Source organism: Mustela lutreola, chromosome 17 (genome assembly GCF_030435805.1).
Source record: "Mustela lutreola isolate mMusLut2 chromosome 17, mMusLut2.pri, whole genome shotgun sequence".
In the NCBI taxonomy this organism is placed as follows: Eukaryota; Metazoa; Chordata; class Mammalia; order Carnivora; family Mustelidae; genus Mustela; species Mustela lutreola.
In genome coordinates this window covers 43,290,556-43,307,594 of record NC_081306.1, presented here as the reverse complement: position 1 = coordinate 43,307,594, position 17,039 = coordinate 43,290,556, and the positions used below count along the sequence as shown (strand labels likewise).

At 53.5% G+C, this 17,039-nt stretch overlaps 1 protein-coding gene across 1 annotated transcript; it reads left to right on the top strand.

Annotated features, from left to right (window-relative positions):
- The first annotated feature begins 336 nt into the window (after window positions 1–336).
- Window positions 337–16,520, top strand: TRIM50 (tripartite motif containing 50). Its single transcript, XM_059155731.1, has 7 exons — window positions 337–432; window positions 6,988–7,399; window positions 10,713–10,808; window positions 12,387–12,617; window positions 12,706–12,728; window positions 13,968–14,092; window positions 14,724–16,520. The coding sequence occupies exons 1-7, from the start codon at window positions 374–376 to the stop codon at window positions 15,311–15,313; spliced, it is 1,536 nt and encodes a 511-aa protein (XP_059011714.1). The 5' UTR covers window positions 337–373; the 3' UTR covers window positions 15,314–16,520.
- The last annotated feature ends 519 nt before the right edge of the window (window positions 16,521–17,039 follow it).

The following is a 17,039-nucleotide window of genomic DNA, read 5'->3' as shown; positions in this document are numbered from 1 at the left end:
GCACGTGACCAGACGTACGACAGGACGCTCGGTGATAGGGCACGTGACCCGGAAGCGCAGAGCTTGATGGGGCATGTAGTGGGAAGGCGGGGAGCGTGAAAGAGCTTGTGAGAGGGTCACGCAGGCCGTGATGGGGCACAGCATGGGGACGTGCTGTGTGAGATGGAGCATGTGGCGGGGGGCGCAGTGAGCTGATGGCGCACACGATGAAGACTTCCGCTTGGGCGGTGTGTGTGTGTGTGTGTGTGTGTGTGTGTCGGGCACGTGGTGGGGAAGCGCAGCCTTGGCGGGGCACGTGATCGGGACGCAGCGAGCGGGGGGGGGGGGGGGCGCGAAGCATGATGGGAGACACTGCGGCGACGCACGCAGCGTGATGGGCCTTGTGGCGGGGCGTGCTGGGCGCCGGGCTGGAGACGCTCGTTTTGTGAGGAGGTAGGTGGAGGGGACGGCCTGAGGCGCGATGCGGAGCAGGAAGGGTTGGCCTGTGGCAAGATGGGGTTCAGGTGGGGGGATGCGGGGAATGAGAAGGGGCGCGGGGCTGGGAGGCGCAGAGTGACAAGGCGCGTGACGGGGGCGGGAGAGCGTGAAGGGGCGCGCCACCGGGAAAGCTGCGCGAGGGGGAGCCCCTGGCCGGGATCTGTGGGGTGGCGCGGGACATGGGCCACCTGGGGCGCCTGGTGGGGATGGGGGGGGCACCGGGGACAGGGGCTTCCAGGGCCCCTGACGGGAGCACGCTGGGGAGGACCGGCTTCCAGAGACGGTCTGCTGCCGGAAGCCGTCAGCCCCACAGGAGAGGGTTCTTTCCCCCCTTTTCCGCCTTTCGTTGCTTCCTCTTTGTACCGGAGGCATCTAGGCGCAGACAGGTCTTTAAAGTCCAAAAGCCGGGGCGCTTGGGGGGCTCAGGTCGTGATCCCGGGGTCCGCATCCTGCTGCTTGCCGGGCAGGAAGCCGGCTTCTGCCTCTCGCACTCGCCCTGCTTGTGTCCCCGCTCTCGCTGTGTCCCTCTCGGGCAAGTAAATGAGTACAGTCCTAAATAAATAAATAACGTCGAAATGCCCAGTTCCTGAGAAAACAAGGTGACATCCCTCTCGTGTCCTGTCGTTTAAGTCCACAAAATCCGGACTTGTTCCCTGAGTGTTAGGGGATTGCGGGGTTCTTGTCTCACCCAGGGGAAGAAGGAATCTCGTGGATCCAAGAGGGTTGAAGTGAAGCGCAAGTGTGTTTTTTCCCGATTTAGCTTCTAAAAGACTCTACTTACTTAGAATCTATTTATTTCTTTATTATTATTTTTGTTTTTTAAAGGTTTTATTTATTTATTTGACAGAGATCACAAGCAGGCAGAGCAGCAGGCAGAGAGAGAGGAGGAAGCAGGCTCCCCGCTGAGCAGAGAGCCCGATGCGGGGCTCGATCCCAGGACCCTGCGATCATGACCTGAGCCGAAAGGTAGACGCTTAACTGAGCCAGCCATGCGCCCCTGAAGTGAAAGTTTATTTATTTGTTTGTTTTTAGATTTTATTTATTTATCTGACGGAGAGATCAGAAGTAGGCAGAGAGGGAGGCAGAGGGGGAAGGGGAAGCAGGTTCCCCACAGAGCAGGGAGCCTGACGTGGGGCTCCTCGATCCCAGGACCCTGGGATCATGACCTGAGCCAAAGGCAGAGGCTTAACAAAGGCTGAGCCACCCAGGCGCCCCTGAGCGTGGACTCTTGATAACACCTTCAATGACTTAATTGTTTGAGGTTTGGTCGTTTTCTAGGGTTACCCTGTAGCTGCCGAAGAAAAATACTCCCTAACATTTAGGGCCGGGTGGTCTGTTTTCTTCTCTCTTGTTCACTCTGGCTCAGCGCTTCTGCCTGCCAGGAAGAGTTTGCCAGGGACCCCCTATGTCTCCCTGCCTACCTTAACCCTTTCCTTATTCATGGGGGTGCAAAGCAAGAATGGCCCCGCCCCCTCCAGCTTGTTCCCTGGGGTCCTTCTTCGCTGGCCTGCTCCAGGATTGAGAGGTCGCCTGTTTCTCCTGCTCCAGTCTTGCCTTGAGTACTGGGTTGTTTCTTCAACTTAGATGTGTCCTAAAATGTTCCTCCTTAAATAAGCCTCCTTTATCCTACGTCCCAAAGGTGGCCCCGTTTCCTGCTCTTCACGGAAAACGCTTCACAAGAGTTGCTTCGAAGGCTTTCTCAAGCATTGTATGTCCATCATGCATTTTTCTCTTTAACCCACTTCAGTACCGCTTGTCCCAACGCTGTGTCACTAGCACTGCACCGAATGCCATCATGGGTAAGACGCCTCTTTATCCACAGATTGCTGGACTCTTGTCAGCGTTTGATGACCCTGATCTCTCCTTGAACACTTTTTTCTTTTCTGTATTAGTTTTCTGTCATCGTCACAATCAATTACCAGAAAGCTAGCTGTTTAGAGCGATAGGTATTTATGATCTTACCTATTTATCACCAGTTCTGTAGGTGAGAAATCTGACAAGAGTCTCACTGGACTCAAATCAAGACCTCAGCCTTAATAGGGGTTCTGCAGGAAGAACTTGAAGCCCATCCATGTTAATAAATCCAGATTTAGAGCTCTACACTTGAGGTCCCCACATCCTTGGTGGTTATCAGGTTATCAGCCCGGGGCCACATTTAGCTCCTAGAGGCCAGTTCTCCTGCCCTTGACCCTGGGCTCCCTACAGGTCACTTAGCAGCAGCGTGCTGTCTCTTCTCATGCTCTGAATCCTCTTGACGACTCTTCATGCCTTCCTGACTCTCGCCCAGGAAAGGTCTCTGCTGTTTTTTTTTTTTTTTTTTAATTTAAAAAACATTTCTTTATTTTTAGAAAAAGATGGGGAGGTGCAGAGGGAGAGTGAGAATCCTCCGGCCACTCTCCACTGAGCACGGAACCCAGTGCAGGTCTCAGGACCCGGAGACTATGACCTGAGCTGAAATCAGAAGTTGGGCCCTTAACCAGCTGAGCCATCCAGTTCCCTGCTAGTAGGGAGTCCAAAAAGTTTCCTACTGTTAAGGGGTCATATGCACCTGCTTCCTGGTGACTGTATCTCTTACCTTACCAGCTGTATCTTTTCAATCACGCTCTTCTTCCTGATCTCTCTACACAGTAGCTATCTCCAGGCTTTGTTTTCGGAAGCTTGCCCTTCTCTGTTCTTAACCCCAGAGAAATCCTAGCCATTCCCACAAGTTTAAGTATGGGATGTACTTAAACAGGTAGCATATACCGGCCCAGCCTAGAGCCTCCCCCGAGCACCAGAGCACAGGGCTCCTGTGCCCAGTTGCCTTTTTCAGTGGTTCTTGAAGTGTAGTTGTCAGACAGCACCAGGGTTGTCCGGAAACTTGTTACAAATGCAAATTCTTGAGCCCACCCCTGTGCTCCTGAATCAGGAAATCGGGCCAGAAGTCAGAAGCTTGTGTTTTCACAAGCACGCCAGTTGATTCTGCTTGCTGAGGTCTTCAGACCAGGGCTGAAGTCAGTTTCCCCACCTGGTTGTCCTCAGGTGTCTGACTCTAGATTTTCCAACCTACTGTTTCACCTTGATCAAAATTTTATGTATCAGGCTTCACTATCTACCCACCCAGGTGCTAAAGCTACTGTGTATCTATGCAGTGGCCAGAGTGCTGGTTTAAAAATACACGTCAGATGATATTTCCTTGCTTTAAAGTCCTCCAGTGGCTCCCACTGCCCTTGATATTTATGATTACTATTATTATTATTATTATTTTAATTTAAGTAGGCTTCACGCTGAGCCTCAATGCAGGGCTCAAATTCATGACCCTGAGATCAAGGCCTGAGCTGAGATGGAGAGTCAGTTAACTGAGCTGCCCAGGTGCCCCTGCCCTTGAAATTAAATCGAAACCTTCGCCCTCCTCTATGGGGCCATCTTTGGCCACCCCGCTGACCCCCTCTCCTGGCGTTCCCTCTCACTGTGGTCCCGCTCCTCAGGTCTCCTCTCTAGGGGAGCTTATACATACTGAACTCTTTCTAGCCTTGGAGGCTTTGCATTTACTGCCCCTTGCCTGGTCTGCCCTCTTGTCGTCTTCTCAGTAGCTGGCATCTTTGAATCCTTCAGGCCTCAGCTCAGCCATCCATCCTCAAAGACACTGCCCTGCCCTTTTCTAAGTGTCTCTCAACCCGTTACCTCCTACCCTTTTTGTTCACTGCACCGTTTACTTCGGCCTAGCATCCGATACTGTGATGTTGTCTTATTTGTGATCCTGTTCCACTCTTACTACCGTAATATTACAGATTCTGAAAGGACAGAAACCTCTTTGGTCTTGTTCTCTGACGTCTCCCTAGTGCTCAGGTTGGTGTTTGGTACATAATAGGTGCTCAATAAATATCTGTTAAATTAATAAATCAGCTTTCTGCATGCCTGTGCCGGACCTTGGACTTGCTTGTCATGGACTGAGACTGCGCCCGCGGGCAGACAGGAATGCTTAGGCCTATGGCGGTTGTTCCTGCAGGTCTAGAGCTCTTCTTCCTTCCTTCCTTTTTATTCATCCAAACTGGTTTTTTTTATATTTTATATTTTATTCATTTAAGAGAGAAAAAGAGACCTTGTGTGCACATGATATGGGCAGAGGGGAATATGTAAAGGAATAAGTAGGCCCCCACTCCTGGGTGCGACATGGGGCTCAATCCCAAGTCCCTGTGATCATGACCTGAGCTGAAGATGCTTAAAGACAATTGAGCCACCCATGTACTCCTCTTTCTTTTTTTCTTTCTCTTTTTTTTTTAAAGATTTTATTCATTCATCTGGCAGAGATCACAAGTAGGGATAGAGGCAGGCAGATGGGGGAAGCAGGCTCCCTGCTGAGCAGAGAGCCAGATGCAGGGCTCAATCCCAAGACCCCGAGACCACGACCCGAGCCAAAGGCAGAGGCTCAAACTACTGAGCCACCCAGGCGCCCCACTTTCTTTTTAAAGATTGATTTATTGAAATGTTTGGGTGGCTGTCGGTTAAGTGTCTTCCTTCATCAGGTCATGATCCCAGGGTCCAGAGACTGTGTCCTGCACTGGGCTCCTTGCTCAGCGGGGAGCCTGCTTCTCCCCCTGTCTGCCAGTCCCCTTGCTTGTGCACACTTTCTCTGACAAATAAAATCTTAAAAAAAAATACAAACAAGATTGATTTATTTTTAGAGAGAATGCATACAAGTGTGGGGAGGGGCAGAGGGGGAGAATCCCCAGGCAGACTCCCTGCTGAATGTGAGCCCAACGCACATACGCTTGATCCCAGGACCCGTGAGATCTTGATGTAACTAAAAACTAAGAGTCAGAGGCTTAACCGAATGAGCCACGTAGGCACCCTTATGGCTCTTGTTTCTTTTTCTTTTTTTTTCTTAAGATTTTATTTATTTATTTGTTTGTTTATTTGTCAGAGAGAGAGAATATTCAGGCAGGGGGAACAGCAGGCAGAGGGAGAAGCTGGTTCTCTGCTCGTAAAGGAGTCCTATGTGGGACTTGATCCCAGGACTCTGGGATCATGACCTTAGCCAAAGGCAGGGGCTTTAATTGAGTGAACCACCGAGGCATCCCAGAGCTCTTGTTTCTTAATGCTCTGAGAGACTCATTCCCACCTTTTTCCCCAATCAGTAATTTTTACCACAGTCCCACGCTTTGCATAGTATGTTAAGGCTATAATATTTACTGATTTTTTTTTTAAAGAAATGTCATCAAATTTCTAAATCTTTGAAAAATTTTATACAAAAAGTTGGTAATTCAGTAATATTGAGCAAGGAATTGAGTAAAGGAAGCACATACTGGGTAATTCTGTTTATTTGAAATTCACAACCAGGCTATGCTAATCTGTGAGGATAAGAATCAGGTTAGTAGCTATCCTGGGTTCTGACTGGGGAGCACATAAAGTGCCTTGTGGGTGCTGGAAGCATTTGTATGTTGATGTTGAGGGTGAGTATACATTGTAATGTGTACATTAAGCATGTGGTTAAGATTTACGCCCTTTATAGAGCTTCTGTCTCAAAAAGTATATAAAAATACCCTCAAAAACAGATTCAGAAAGAATCGTGCCAAAGCATGGGTCCACTCCTGTTTGGGGTCTGTAAGGTATGGCTGGGGGCCCACTCAGTCTCCCCCCTTCCTCAAACCATGGCCAAGGTGAGCACCTACATGTTGGAATTATCAGTGTTGCTGGCCAAAAGGAGGCTGCTTCCCAAGTCCCGTGATGTGGCCCGGCGTCCACCTGATTCTGAGTGACCTTGAGGACGCAGAGGTGTTGCTGGGAAAGAGGGGGAGGAAAGGAGCAGAGACTCAGGGTGGAGCAGGTGTTCAGCTCCAGTTCCTACAACTCTTTAGTGCCTCTGCCCCATCCGCACCAGAAGAAACAAACCGGGCAGATCTGGGGGACTTCTCCACGGATTCCGAGAAGCAGGTAGTGCCTTGTGGGGGTCTCCCTAGGTCTGCCGCCGACTTCTGCCTTAACGCTTCTCTACCCTCAGTGCCAGTCAGCTTTCGCGGGGTCTCGGGTTCTCCAGAACAGCGTGACTAAGACCACAGTCTCTGCTTTAGAATGACCTGGGGCGTGTTTGCTATAAATGCAGATTTCGGGGGCTCACTGGAAGTATGTGAAGGGGCGACTCAGGAGTCTCTTTTAACTGCGCTTCCAACAGCTGCTCTCCAGTTTGAGAACTGATCTAGAATGTGGGAAGGAGCTTGGCTTGTTTTTGCTGTCCATTTCTGGGTCTGTGTAGCTGGAGGGCATGTTGTTGGTGTCACTCCAGATGACCTTGAAGACAGCCCTTTTTGTGTTTACTTCCAAATCTGGGTGAAAAATGTAGAATCCTGTATTTCCAAGTGAGTTTCCCCTCATTAAGCTCTTTGCTTTAGAGACAGAAAACAGACCCAGTCATAGGGGTTTGGAATCCAGGACTGGAGCGCCTGTGGCAGTCGAATTTCCAGTGGAACTTGCCCGGAGATGGGGCCCCAGGGGGTGGAGGGAGCAGGCTGAGAAAACTGCCCTCTCTTCTAGCCGGGCACGGTGGATGGCGGGACAGGTGAGTGTGCCCGAGCTGGAGGACCGCCTTCAGTGCCCCATCTGCCTGGAGGTCTTCAAGGAGCCCATGATGCTGCAGTGTGGCCACTCCTACTGCAAGGACTGCCTGGTGTCCCTGTCCCGCCACCTGGACTCAGAGCTCCGCTGCCCGGTGTGCCGACAGGAGGTGGATAGCAGCAGCCCCCCGCCCAACGTGTCCCTGGCTCGGGTGATTGAAGCCTTACAGTTCCCTGGGGACCCAGAGCCCAGGGTCTGTGAACACCACCGGAACCCGCTCAGCCTCTTCTGTGAGAGGGACCAGGAGCTCATCTGTGGCCTCTGTGGCCTGCTGGGCTCCCACCAGCATCACCGTGTCACACCTGTCTCCACAGTCTACAGCCGCATGAAGGTGGGTGGTGAGGCTGCTGGGAGCGGGGGAGGGCGGCAGGTGCTGGCGGTCCAGGGACACACTGAGTCCAGCTGCTGCCCTCTCTGGAACCATTGCCTAGTACAGAAAGGTCCCGGGCCAAGATGCCAGTTCCCTCCAGCCCTCTGCTGGAGCAGAACTCATAGAGCATCCATCCTCCATCGTGTTCAGAGCAGCTGCTCCAGCCTCCAGGTGCTGGGGACTCCTGGCCTGCATGAGAGTCCCCTGTCAAGTGCTCGGTTTTTCCTGGTAGATCTCATGCATATTTTGAGTGCTCCCCAGAAGACACATGAGGACAAGTGCTTTGTTTTGTTTCCTCAGGTTTTTTTCTTTTTCTTTCTTCCTTTTTTTTTTTTTTTTTAAGATTTTAAAAAATTTATTTGACAGAGATCCCAAGTAGGCAGAGAGGCAGGCAGAGAGAGAGAGAGGAGGAATGAGGCTCCCCACTGAGCGGAGAGCCTGATGCGGGGCTTGATCCCAGGACCCTGGGACCATGGCGGAGCTGAAGGCAGAGGCTTTAACCCACTGAGCCACTCAGGCGCCCCTTTTTTCTTTTTTTTTAAAAAGATTTTATTTATTTATTTGACAGAGACACAGCGAGAAGGGAAGCACAAGCAGGAGGAGTGGGAGAGGGAGAAGCAGGCTTCCTGCCGAGCAGGGAGCCCAGTATGGGGCTTGAACCCAGGACCCTGGGGTCATGATCTGAGCGGAAGGCAGCTGCCTAACTGACTGAGCCACTCAGGCGCCCCTCCTCAGGTATTTTCATGTCTAGCACCATGCCTAGCAGGTAGCAAAATCTTAAAGCATATTTGAAGATAGAGTGGATTCCTGTCCTTGTGGACTTTCGCCTCAGATCTAGCAGGTCATCATTTAAGATGAATGATGATGATGATACCGTCTTAGGTAAATACGTTGATTTAAGATTTATGAAGGGGGTGGAGGTATCATTGTATGTTACAGATGAGGAAAGCGGCTCGGAGAAGGTAAGGTCCTACAGCTTGTCAGTGGCAGAGTGTGAACTCAAACTGTGGCTAGTTTTCTTTCCGTTGCCAGCAGATCAAAGGAGGGCAGGAAGGAGTCTTGGAAGTGAGCTGCTGGAGGGCATCTGCGCGGTGGGAGGGCGGGAGAGTAAAGGTCGGGAATGACAGCATACAGGCGATGGGGCAGAAGAACGAAAGAGCCTGGAGATCTGAAGGCAGAGTTCCAGGGGTTCCTGGCTGAGCACCCGGGGGAGCCTTTGTTTGCTTCTCCAGTCCTGGAAGACAAGTATGAAACATGCACAGGGCCAGCGCAGCCATCCAGCAGCCCCTGTTGCCCATAGAGATTTACGTGGCATCTAATGTGTGCTCAGTGTTGTGCTAGAGCCCGTGGTATGATGGTGGGCAAGAGGTTTGGCCCACCCTGGGGGAGCTCACACCCTGGGGAGCTCCACAGGGAGCCTGCTTCCTCCTCTCTCTCTGCCTGCCTCTCTGCCTACTTGTGATCTATCAAATAAATAAGTAAAATCTTAAAAAAAAAAAAGATTCAGGTAAGGAGAGCACCCCAAAAGGGGCAGAAAGAATCAACAGAGAGTAGGAACATGGCTGACTCTAGCTTCCTGGAAATCAGAACAGAGCATTTAATGAGAACAAGATCACTTGTGTGAAATGCCTGCTGAGGACTGGAAAGAGTCTGTTAGATTTAGCAGGAATGATTGCTTATCTTGGCAAGAGTAGTTTTAGAGGAGTGTGAGAGGTGGAAGCCAAAATGCAGTGCAGTGACCCCGAACCCGTGTCTTACTAGCCCCGGGAGGAGGGAAACACACAGGAGCTTCATCATTTCTGGCCTGGAGCCTGGGACTGCTTGGGTCCTGGTTTTAGATGTGGGTGTTTGTGATCTTGTGATGCAACAAAATTGTGTTCCGTACTGGATTCCTTTCCTACGTTCCTGTTTTCCTCCTGTTGACTGAGATCTTGAGGTGGTTTATTTGTATGATTCTGTTTCTTCTCCCGGTGACCCAGTTTGATGGGCAAAGACAAAAAGAACTAATCTCATCTCTCTGTGCCTCAGGAGAATTACCACTGGAATTCTGTCCCCGGGCTGCTGTGAGATCTGATGCCTCATTATCCAGAGCAAGACCCTGGGTCCATTTACCCTACACTGGCGTTCTTCTTCTTCTTTTTTAAAGATTTTATTTATTTATTTGACAGAGAGCAGGAGCCCACAAGCAGGGGGAGCGGCAGAGGGAGAGGGGAAAGCAGGCTCCTCACTGAGCAGGGAGCCCGATGTGGGGCTCGATCCCAGGACCCTGAGATCATGACCTGAGCCGAAGGCAGAGACTCAACCCACTGAGCCTCTCAGGTGTCCCCTGGCTTTATTCTTTATTCAGGTCTTTTCCTGAAAGGATTTTGTAGCTGGTTTGTCTGTCCATCCCTCCCTCCCCCTTCCTCCCTCTCTCCCTCCCCCCTCTCTCTTTCTTTCTTTCTATTTATTTTTAAATAATGTCTGCACCCAGTGTGGGGCCTGGACTCACAACCAAGAGATCAAGAGTCACATGTTCTTCCAACTCAGCCAGCCAGGTGCCCCTCTGCCACTGATTTCTGCTTGGAACTATCTAAGCCAGAGACCGTGTACGTTCCATGGGCACAGACCAGCAGGGTTCCCTTTAAGTAGTGCAGCTGAATGGGGGTCTGGGTGGTCCTGGTCGAACCCTTAAGACTCTTAGATTTGACGCCAGGGAAGCCCAGGAGAAGTGAGTTTACTTCAGCCGGGGGAGGCCCCAAATCCAGGCGGGGCCCAAGTCTTCCAAGGAAGAGTTCAGGTCATTATAGGGCGTGGGGAATCCCCAGGTACAAGCTGGGCAACCATATGCATGACTTGCCTCCCTTGGGGCCAACTTTTGGTGTTATCTTGATCACATGCCTATTGACTGTTGATCTCCGGGGGACCAGGAGTTGGGTTGGTGGCCAGCATAGCATTCAGGGAGCGTCGGCTTCAGGCGGGTCATCGCCCCTTTTGGATGCTGTGTGGTGCCTTCTAGGTGGACGGTGTTGAGCAGCCATCGCCGTGTCCTGAGGAGGGATGATCTGGAGATCCTTTTCTGTTTGGGTAATCCCTGCCCTCAGTGTAGAACATTCTTGAATAATCCTAACTTGTTTTGGAGTCAAGAGTGCTCGGGTAGCTCTTTCCCTGGTTCCACTGGGAGTGCCTACGGCCACTGGGATGCTCCCTGGAAGGGTGAAGCCGGGGCTCGCCCCAAAGAGCTGAGAAGCTGAAGGGGGGCGCCGCTCACCAGGCCACGGTGTGTCGCCTGCAGGAGGAGCTGGCGGCTCTCATCTCCGACCTGAAGCAGGAGCAGAAGAAGGTGGACGAGCATATTGCCAAGCTGGGCAACAACCGGACCCGCATTGTCGTGAGTGCCTTTCCCTGCACCCTTCCCCGGGGGCTGGCCGCCTTCCCTCTCCTGCGGAGCTCAGTTCTCTTCGATCTTCCCAGAAGTCCATGCTTTCCCGCAAAGCCGGGGTTCAGAGCCTTCCAGGGCAGAGTGGGGAAAAGGGCAAGTACCCTCAGGGGAATGAGCTCAGTTGTTAGGACTCTGTCCAAGTTGGCCGTGTCCCTCGTGTCCTTGGGAATGAGATAACAAGAACCTATGTCCTAGAGGTAAACAGCTCGAAGTGTGGGCATGACTCTCGTGCCCTCAGTGTCTGTCTGACCTTGATGGTGTGTGTGGTGCCTGCCCAGTACCTCGGAGCAGAGGTGTGGAATGGCTTGGTGGTTTTCTGCTTTTCCCGGGTGACAGGCACACTGGGGCTGGGAAGTGTTCTGAAGAAGATTCACAGCGCTATGCTCTCAGTTTTGAAAGAGAAAAGGCACTTTACTGGGAGTATAAAAATCTAGTAGAAACAGAAAGAAAAGGGAAATTGCGCATTGATGAGGGCATAGTCATCGTAAAGGAGAATCAGACAGCGTTACACTGGGTGCTTAAATCATCCAGCCTCATTTGCTGGGGAGGCCCCATGGAGATAGCCAGGCTGGAGTCCTGATAGAGCAGCCTGGGCCGAGCATCCTACCCGCAGGCGGGTGAGATTTCCAACTGACCATACCCGTAAGGGCTGTATTTATAGGGCAACTGAAGTTAAACGTTTGTTCACCAATGTGCGGTTTGGAGCGAGCTGCATTCCTGTGTGCACATGTCTCTGCCCGCTGGGTGCGCTTGCCGCTTCTCCCAGATTCTGTCCAGGGCGCCAGCCCAGCCTGGTGCTGGAGGGGACGTAGGCAGGATTTACAGCTCTTGTGTCCAGACCAGAAGGGCCACTTCTGACCCGACAGCCAGCTAATGTCCACTAATCAGGCTCCCAAGGTCACTTGTGCAGCACGAGTCTCACAAACAACATTCTTCTTCCCGCCTGGGCGTAAGCACAGATTGGCGGGTGGTGGCCAGCTATGCAGGACACATTCCAGAAAGTTCCATCCACACAGTCCAGGGGCGTGTGGAGCCCCAGCTCTTCTGGCAGTTGTGAAACAGGAGCAGAAGGCCAGTGTCCCCTGAGTCTTCTTGGTTAACCACCCCACCTCAGAGGTGGCCCAGTGGAGGCTGGACTCAGGGTCTCACACGGAATCCGGCTGTCTAAAGTCTGCTGTCCCAGAGCCTCGCGGACTTTTCTCAGTTGTGGATCCTGTACTGAAGCTGAACTGCTTTGCACGTGCAGTAGTTAGGGTAGATGTGAGCAGAGCCAGTATGTTTGAAAGGGGAGCCCACGCCAGTCCTCCCCCCCTCCCCGCCTCTGTTGCCCTCCTCCGGCCACACATGGGAGGCCCAGGCACAGTGCGAACGCAGGGCAGGAGTGAGCCTTGCGGCTCCACTCCGAGAAGCAGCTGCAGCTGGAGGCCCAGGAAGGCCTCAGCTGCCCTGGCCTAGGGACGCCGATGCCAGCCATAGCCGGCAGTTCTGGCGGAGGCTCCAGCTTTGACCAGCTCCTCTTTGTCGCAGAATGAATCAGACATCTTCAGCTGGGTGATTCGTCGCGAGTTCCAGGAGCTGCACCACCTGGTGGATGAGGAGAAGGCCCGCTGCCTGGAGGGGTTGGAAGGTCATACCCGCGGCCTCGTGGCCTCCCTGGACATGCAGCTAGAGCAGGCCCAGGGCACTCAGAAGCGGCTGGTCCAGGCCGAGCGCGTCCTGGAGCAGTTCAGTAACGAGAGTCACCACGAGTTCATCCGGGTGAGTGGACAAGGGAGTGTCTCCCATGCTGAGACCTGCAGTTCCAAGAGCTTCCCCCATGCCCTAACCCTTCTGTCTTGTCTTCCAGAAGTATCACTCCGTGGCCTCCAGGTAATAATCTCGGAGGGAGCTCTAGGCTTGGATCTGGTGGCTCCTCTCCACGTACTGGTGCCTTGGCAGCAACTGCCCGCATATGGCTCTGTCCTGAGCGCAGGGAACCCTGCCTTTAAGGCTCTCAAAGACCGATGGGCGGCAGATGACGAACTGTGGTTACATCACTGTGGGTACCTAAAACCAGAGAAGTCCACACAAGCTACAGAAATAACAGGACAAGGTGACCGGGGTTGCAGGTGGGGGGAATTGGCAGAGCTGACACACAGGTGGACAGGCTTGGGGCAGAGGACAGGTGCTGACCAGGCAAGCAGAGTGGGGAGGGGTCATGGGAAAAGGTGAAGTAGGGTGTGGTGTTGGGATAAAATGTGTGCCGTAGGGCAGAACGGGCAACGAATGGGAGACGTCAGAGCCGGAAGGAGGGGCCGCGAATCCTGAACCATGGCTCCTGGGAAGGGGTTGAACCCATGTTCTAGTCCCAGGAAATGCATAACCACGCAGTTCTTGGCCTTCTTCGGGCCCTGATTGTGAGAGTGTCTGTGGTTTTTCTATCTTTTTTTTTTTTTTTTAAAGATTTTATTTATTCATTTGACAGAGATCACAAGTAGGCAGAGAGGCAGGCAGAGAGAGAGAGGAGGAAGCAGGCTCCCTGCCAAGCAGAGAGCCTGACATGGGGCTCGATCCCAGGACTTTGGGATCATGACCTGAGCTTAAGGCAGAGGCCTTAACCCACTGAGCCCCCCAGGTGCCATCTCCGTGGTTCTTCAAATGTCCTTCAGTCTTAAGGACAGGTGGGTTAGGAACATTGGACAGTGAAGCTGATTGGGAGCAGGTGTGCACTCCAGCTGTGGCTAGGGACCAGGGTTAGGGTTGCCCAGTTTAGGGAAGGTAGGGCAGTAGTCCTCAAACGTTACTGTGCATCACGACCACCTGGAGGGCTCATTACATCCGATCATGGGGCTCCAGGCGTCGCTTTCTGATTCAGCAGCTCTGGGATGCGACCTGAGAAGTTTGCATTTCTAGCGAGCCCCCAGGTGACACTCCTGGTCTTGGGCCCGCTTGCCCTGATGTGGTGTTTCCCCTTCCAGGAAGGGAGCAGGTGCTCAGGGTGGGGGGAGGGGAGGAAGTGACTGGCATCTCGAGTGCACAGTCTGCTGAGCTGCGTTGTTGGACTTGGGTAAGGGTGAAGGGGTGGGGTTGGCGTGCAGCTCCTCCATCATGGTGAACTGTCTCCCTCAGCGCAGAGCTCCAGCAGGCCCGGCCTCTGGAGGGCACCTTCAGCCCCATCTCCTTTAAGCCAGGCCTCCACCAGGCTGACATCAAGCTGACCGTGTGGAAGAGGCTCTTCCGAAAGGTTCTGCCAGGTGAGGCTCCGTCCCTCTCTCTGCTGAGGACTGCCCTGCAGAGGGTGCGCGGAAGCCGGGAAGGGTATTTGCGTGGGTTAGTGGTGAGAGCTTGGCTTTGGGGTTCCACCAGAAATGCTGGGTTCAAGCTCAGCTCCAGCTCTTACTGGCTAAAGACAAGTTGTGTAATTATAAAAAAAAAATAAAGATTTTATTAAAGGGCAAGCCCTCAAGTTGGGGGAGGGGTAGAGGGAGAAAGAGAGAATCCCAAGCAGACAGACGCCCTGCTGAGCGTGGAGCCTGACACAGGGCTTGATCTCACACCCTGAGACCATGAGCTGAGCCGAAATCAGGAGTGGGACACTTCATGGACTGAGCCACTCAGGCGCCCCTGGTGCAGCCCTTTTCCTCAGCCACTGCCTCCTTCACGGCAGTCCCTTCCTTCCACCCTTCCGGAATTGTTCTTGTGCTCAGCAGACATGCTTAGGGTTGCGTGTTCTGTGCCTGGAGCCTTCCTCGAAGTGTGCTCAGACACAGGGAGGGGCCGTTGTGGTTCCTCCCCTGCGGAGCTCGGGGCCTCCAGTCAGACTTCTTTGTGGCGGCATATGCCGCCTTCTGTGTAGCTTGAGAACGCTTCTTTGATCTTTCTCAGCCCCGGAGTCCCTCAAGCTAGACCCTGCCACCGCCCACCCCCTCCTGGAACTCTCCAAGGGCAACACGGTGGTGCAGTGCGGCCTCCTGGCCCAGCGGCGGGCCAGCCAGCCGGAGCGTTTTGACTACAGTACGTGCGTCCTGGCCAGCCGGGGCTTCTCCTGGGGCCGCCACTACTGGGAGGTCGTGGTGGGCAACAAGAGCGACTGGCGCCTGGGGGTCATCAAGGGCACGGCCAGTCGCAAGGGCAAGCTGAGCAAGTCCCCGGAGAACGGCGTGTGGCTCATCGGCCTGAAGGAGGGCCGCGTGTATGAGGCCTTCAGCTGCCCCCGGGTGCCCCTGCCTGTGGCCGGCCACCCGCACCGCATCGGCGTCTACTTGCACTACGAACGCGGAGAGCTCACGTTCTTCGATGCTGACCGCCCCGACGACCTGCGGCTGCTCTACACGTTCCAGGCTGACTTCCAGGGCAAGCTCTACCCCATCCTGGACACGTGCTGGCACGAAAGGGGCAGCAACACCCTCCCAATGGTGCTGTCCCCGCCCAGCGGGCCTGCCCACCTCAGCCCCCTGCAGCCCACCAAGCTGTAGAGCTGCTGCTGGGTCTGCTGGGTTCAGCCAGCCGTGATGACATTCTTTACTGTTTGGAAAAGTCTTCCTGCCTGTTGTTCCTAGAAACATCTCATGATAAGAAGAAAAGGACCCCCATTCCTTCCCTGTCAGCCAGAGGCATATTTATTAACCTTTTTGCCAGATTATTCACCTGCTTACTAACCAACAGAACCAGGCTGTGGTGTTTGTGGGTTAAGATCGGCTTCTCTCCATCCCTCCGAACCATGCCTTCTGCCCAGTACTCGTTCAACAGAAGGTGGAAACCTTCCCACATCTCATTTCTCTTTGTCATCATGAACTTATGGATATCGTGACCTTATCTTTCTCTTTGCAAATCTTTGCAAATACTAAGTGCTCTGCGTACATACTTGCTTATGCTCAGGTCTTTAAAAGCAGCTCCAGACTGTGGTCAGCCAGAAGTCCCCTCTACCCTGGGCCAGCTGGTCTGTGGTTGGTCGCATCAGTCCCCCCGTGACTGCACATCTCCCTCTCCCCTCTCCATTAGTTGAGAGGGAAATAACACTTCAGGGCAGAAGCAAGTAGGGTCCCAGGGGGGGTGTGGCCTATCCCTGAAAGCTGCTGGGCACATGGGAGTCGGCCCAGAGCCCCCATGTGTTCATGGCCGCAGCTGATGGTGTCCACTCCAGACCAAAGCTGGGACAGCTGAGTTCTTGCCCAAGAATCTGGAAGTTGGAAGAGTCCTCCAACTCCGCTGGGCTGAGTCATCTGAGACCTGGTGCTTTAGAGGAGTTCCTCAGTCTTGTGCCACTGAGCTCTGTGGAGCTGCCTGGGCGACTTCCCTGGGGAACCGCTCTGTCCTAGGGCCCTGGCGCTTACTCCCCTGGGCCACACAGGCAGAGGCCTGACCTGCAGCCTGAGTGATCCTCTGGGAACCTGGAGGATGGGAGGCACTGACTTCATCCCACTGGGGGCCATCAGGAGCGGTCGCCTCCCAGGCTCTGATAAGTGTGAAACTTCCTGTGCCGCCTCTCTCTGAGTAGAGCTGTAGATCGATCGTAAAACCGCGTAACTGCGTCTGGAACAGGCTTCTCAGCCGTGGGAAGTCCCCACGCCCTGTCGTAGTCCTCCTGTTGTGGGCACCAGGGACTACGTGGAGCTGGCACATTTGGCAAATCTGCCTATGGAAGTAAGAAGCTGTCTGAATTAAAAGGTGCTTGTATCTTTACTGGCTGAATCTGTTGGGCCTTGGTCTTGGTGGTTGCTGTTCGACACCTTGGGTGGTGGTGGTTGACACCTTTGTGGACCTGGTTTTCGGCTGCACAGCTCTTCAGTTCTATGACCTGGCTGAAGGTCACGGCCCTGTATATCCACTCTCCCTCTGTGCTCCCTTCTCCACCCAGTTCTGGGTCCTGGGAGACTGGCCCCAAAGCCATGGGAAACCCTCTGGCTTCCTGCTGGGTTCAGGGGAGGGGAGGGACTGGCAGGAGATCCAAGGGCAGGAAAGGGAGTTCAAGTGCTTGTTTTTCAGGTTTCCTGCCTGCTGGGCTGTGGGCTGGCAGCTTTCCTCACCTAAGGGTCCTTGGCAGGTGGCTCCTTCCTCTGTCGCTCTTCCTGTTCCTGCAGGCCTGGCAGTGAGCAGTGCTGTCTGTCCACGGCCCTGAGTACAGCGTCACCTCTAGTTTCCTTGAACTCCGACCATCCCTCTGTAAAGACTCCCTAAGTTCACCTCAACCACATTGTGCGC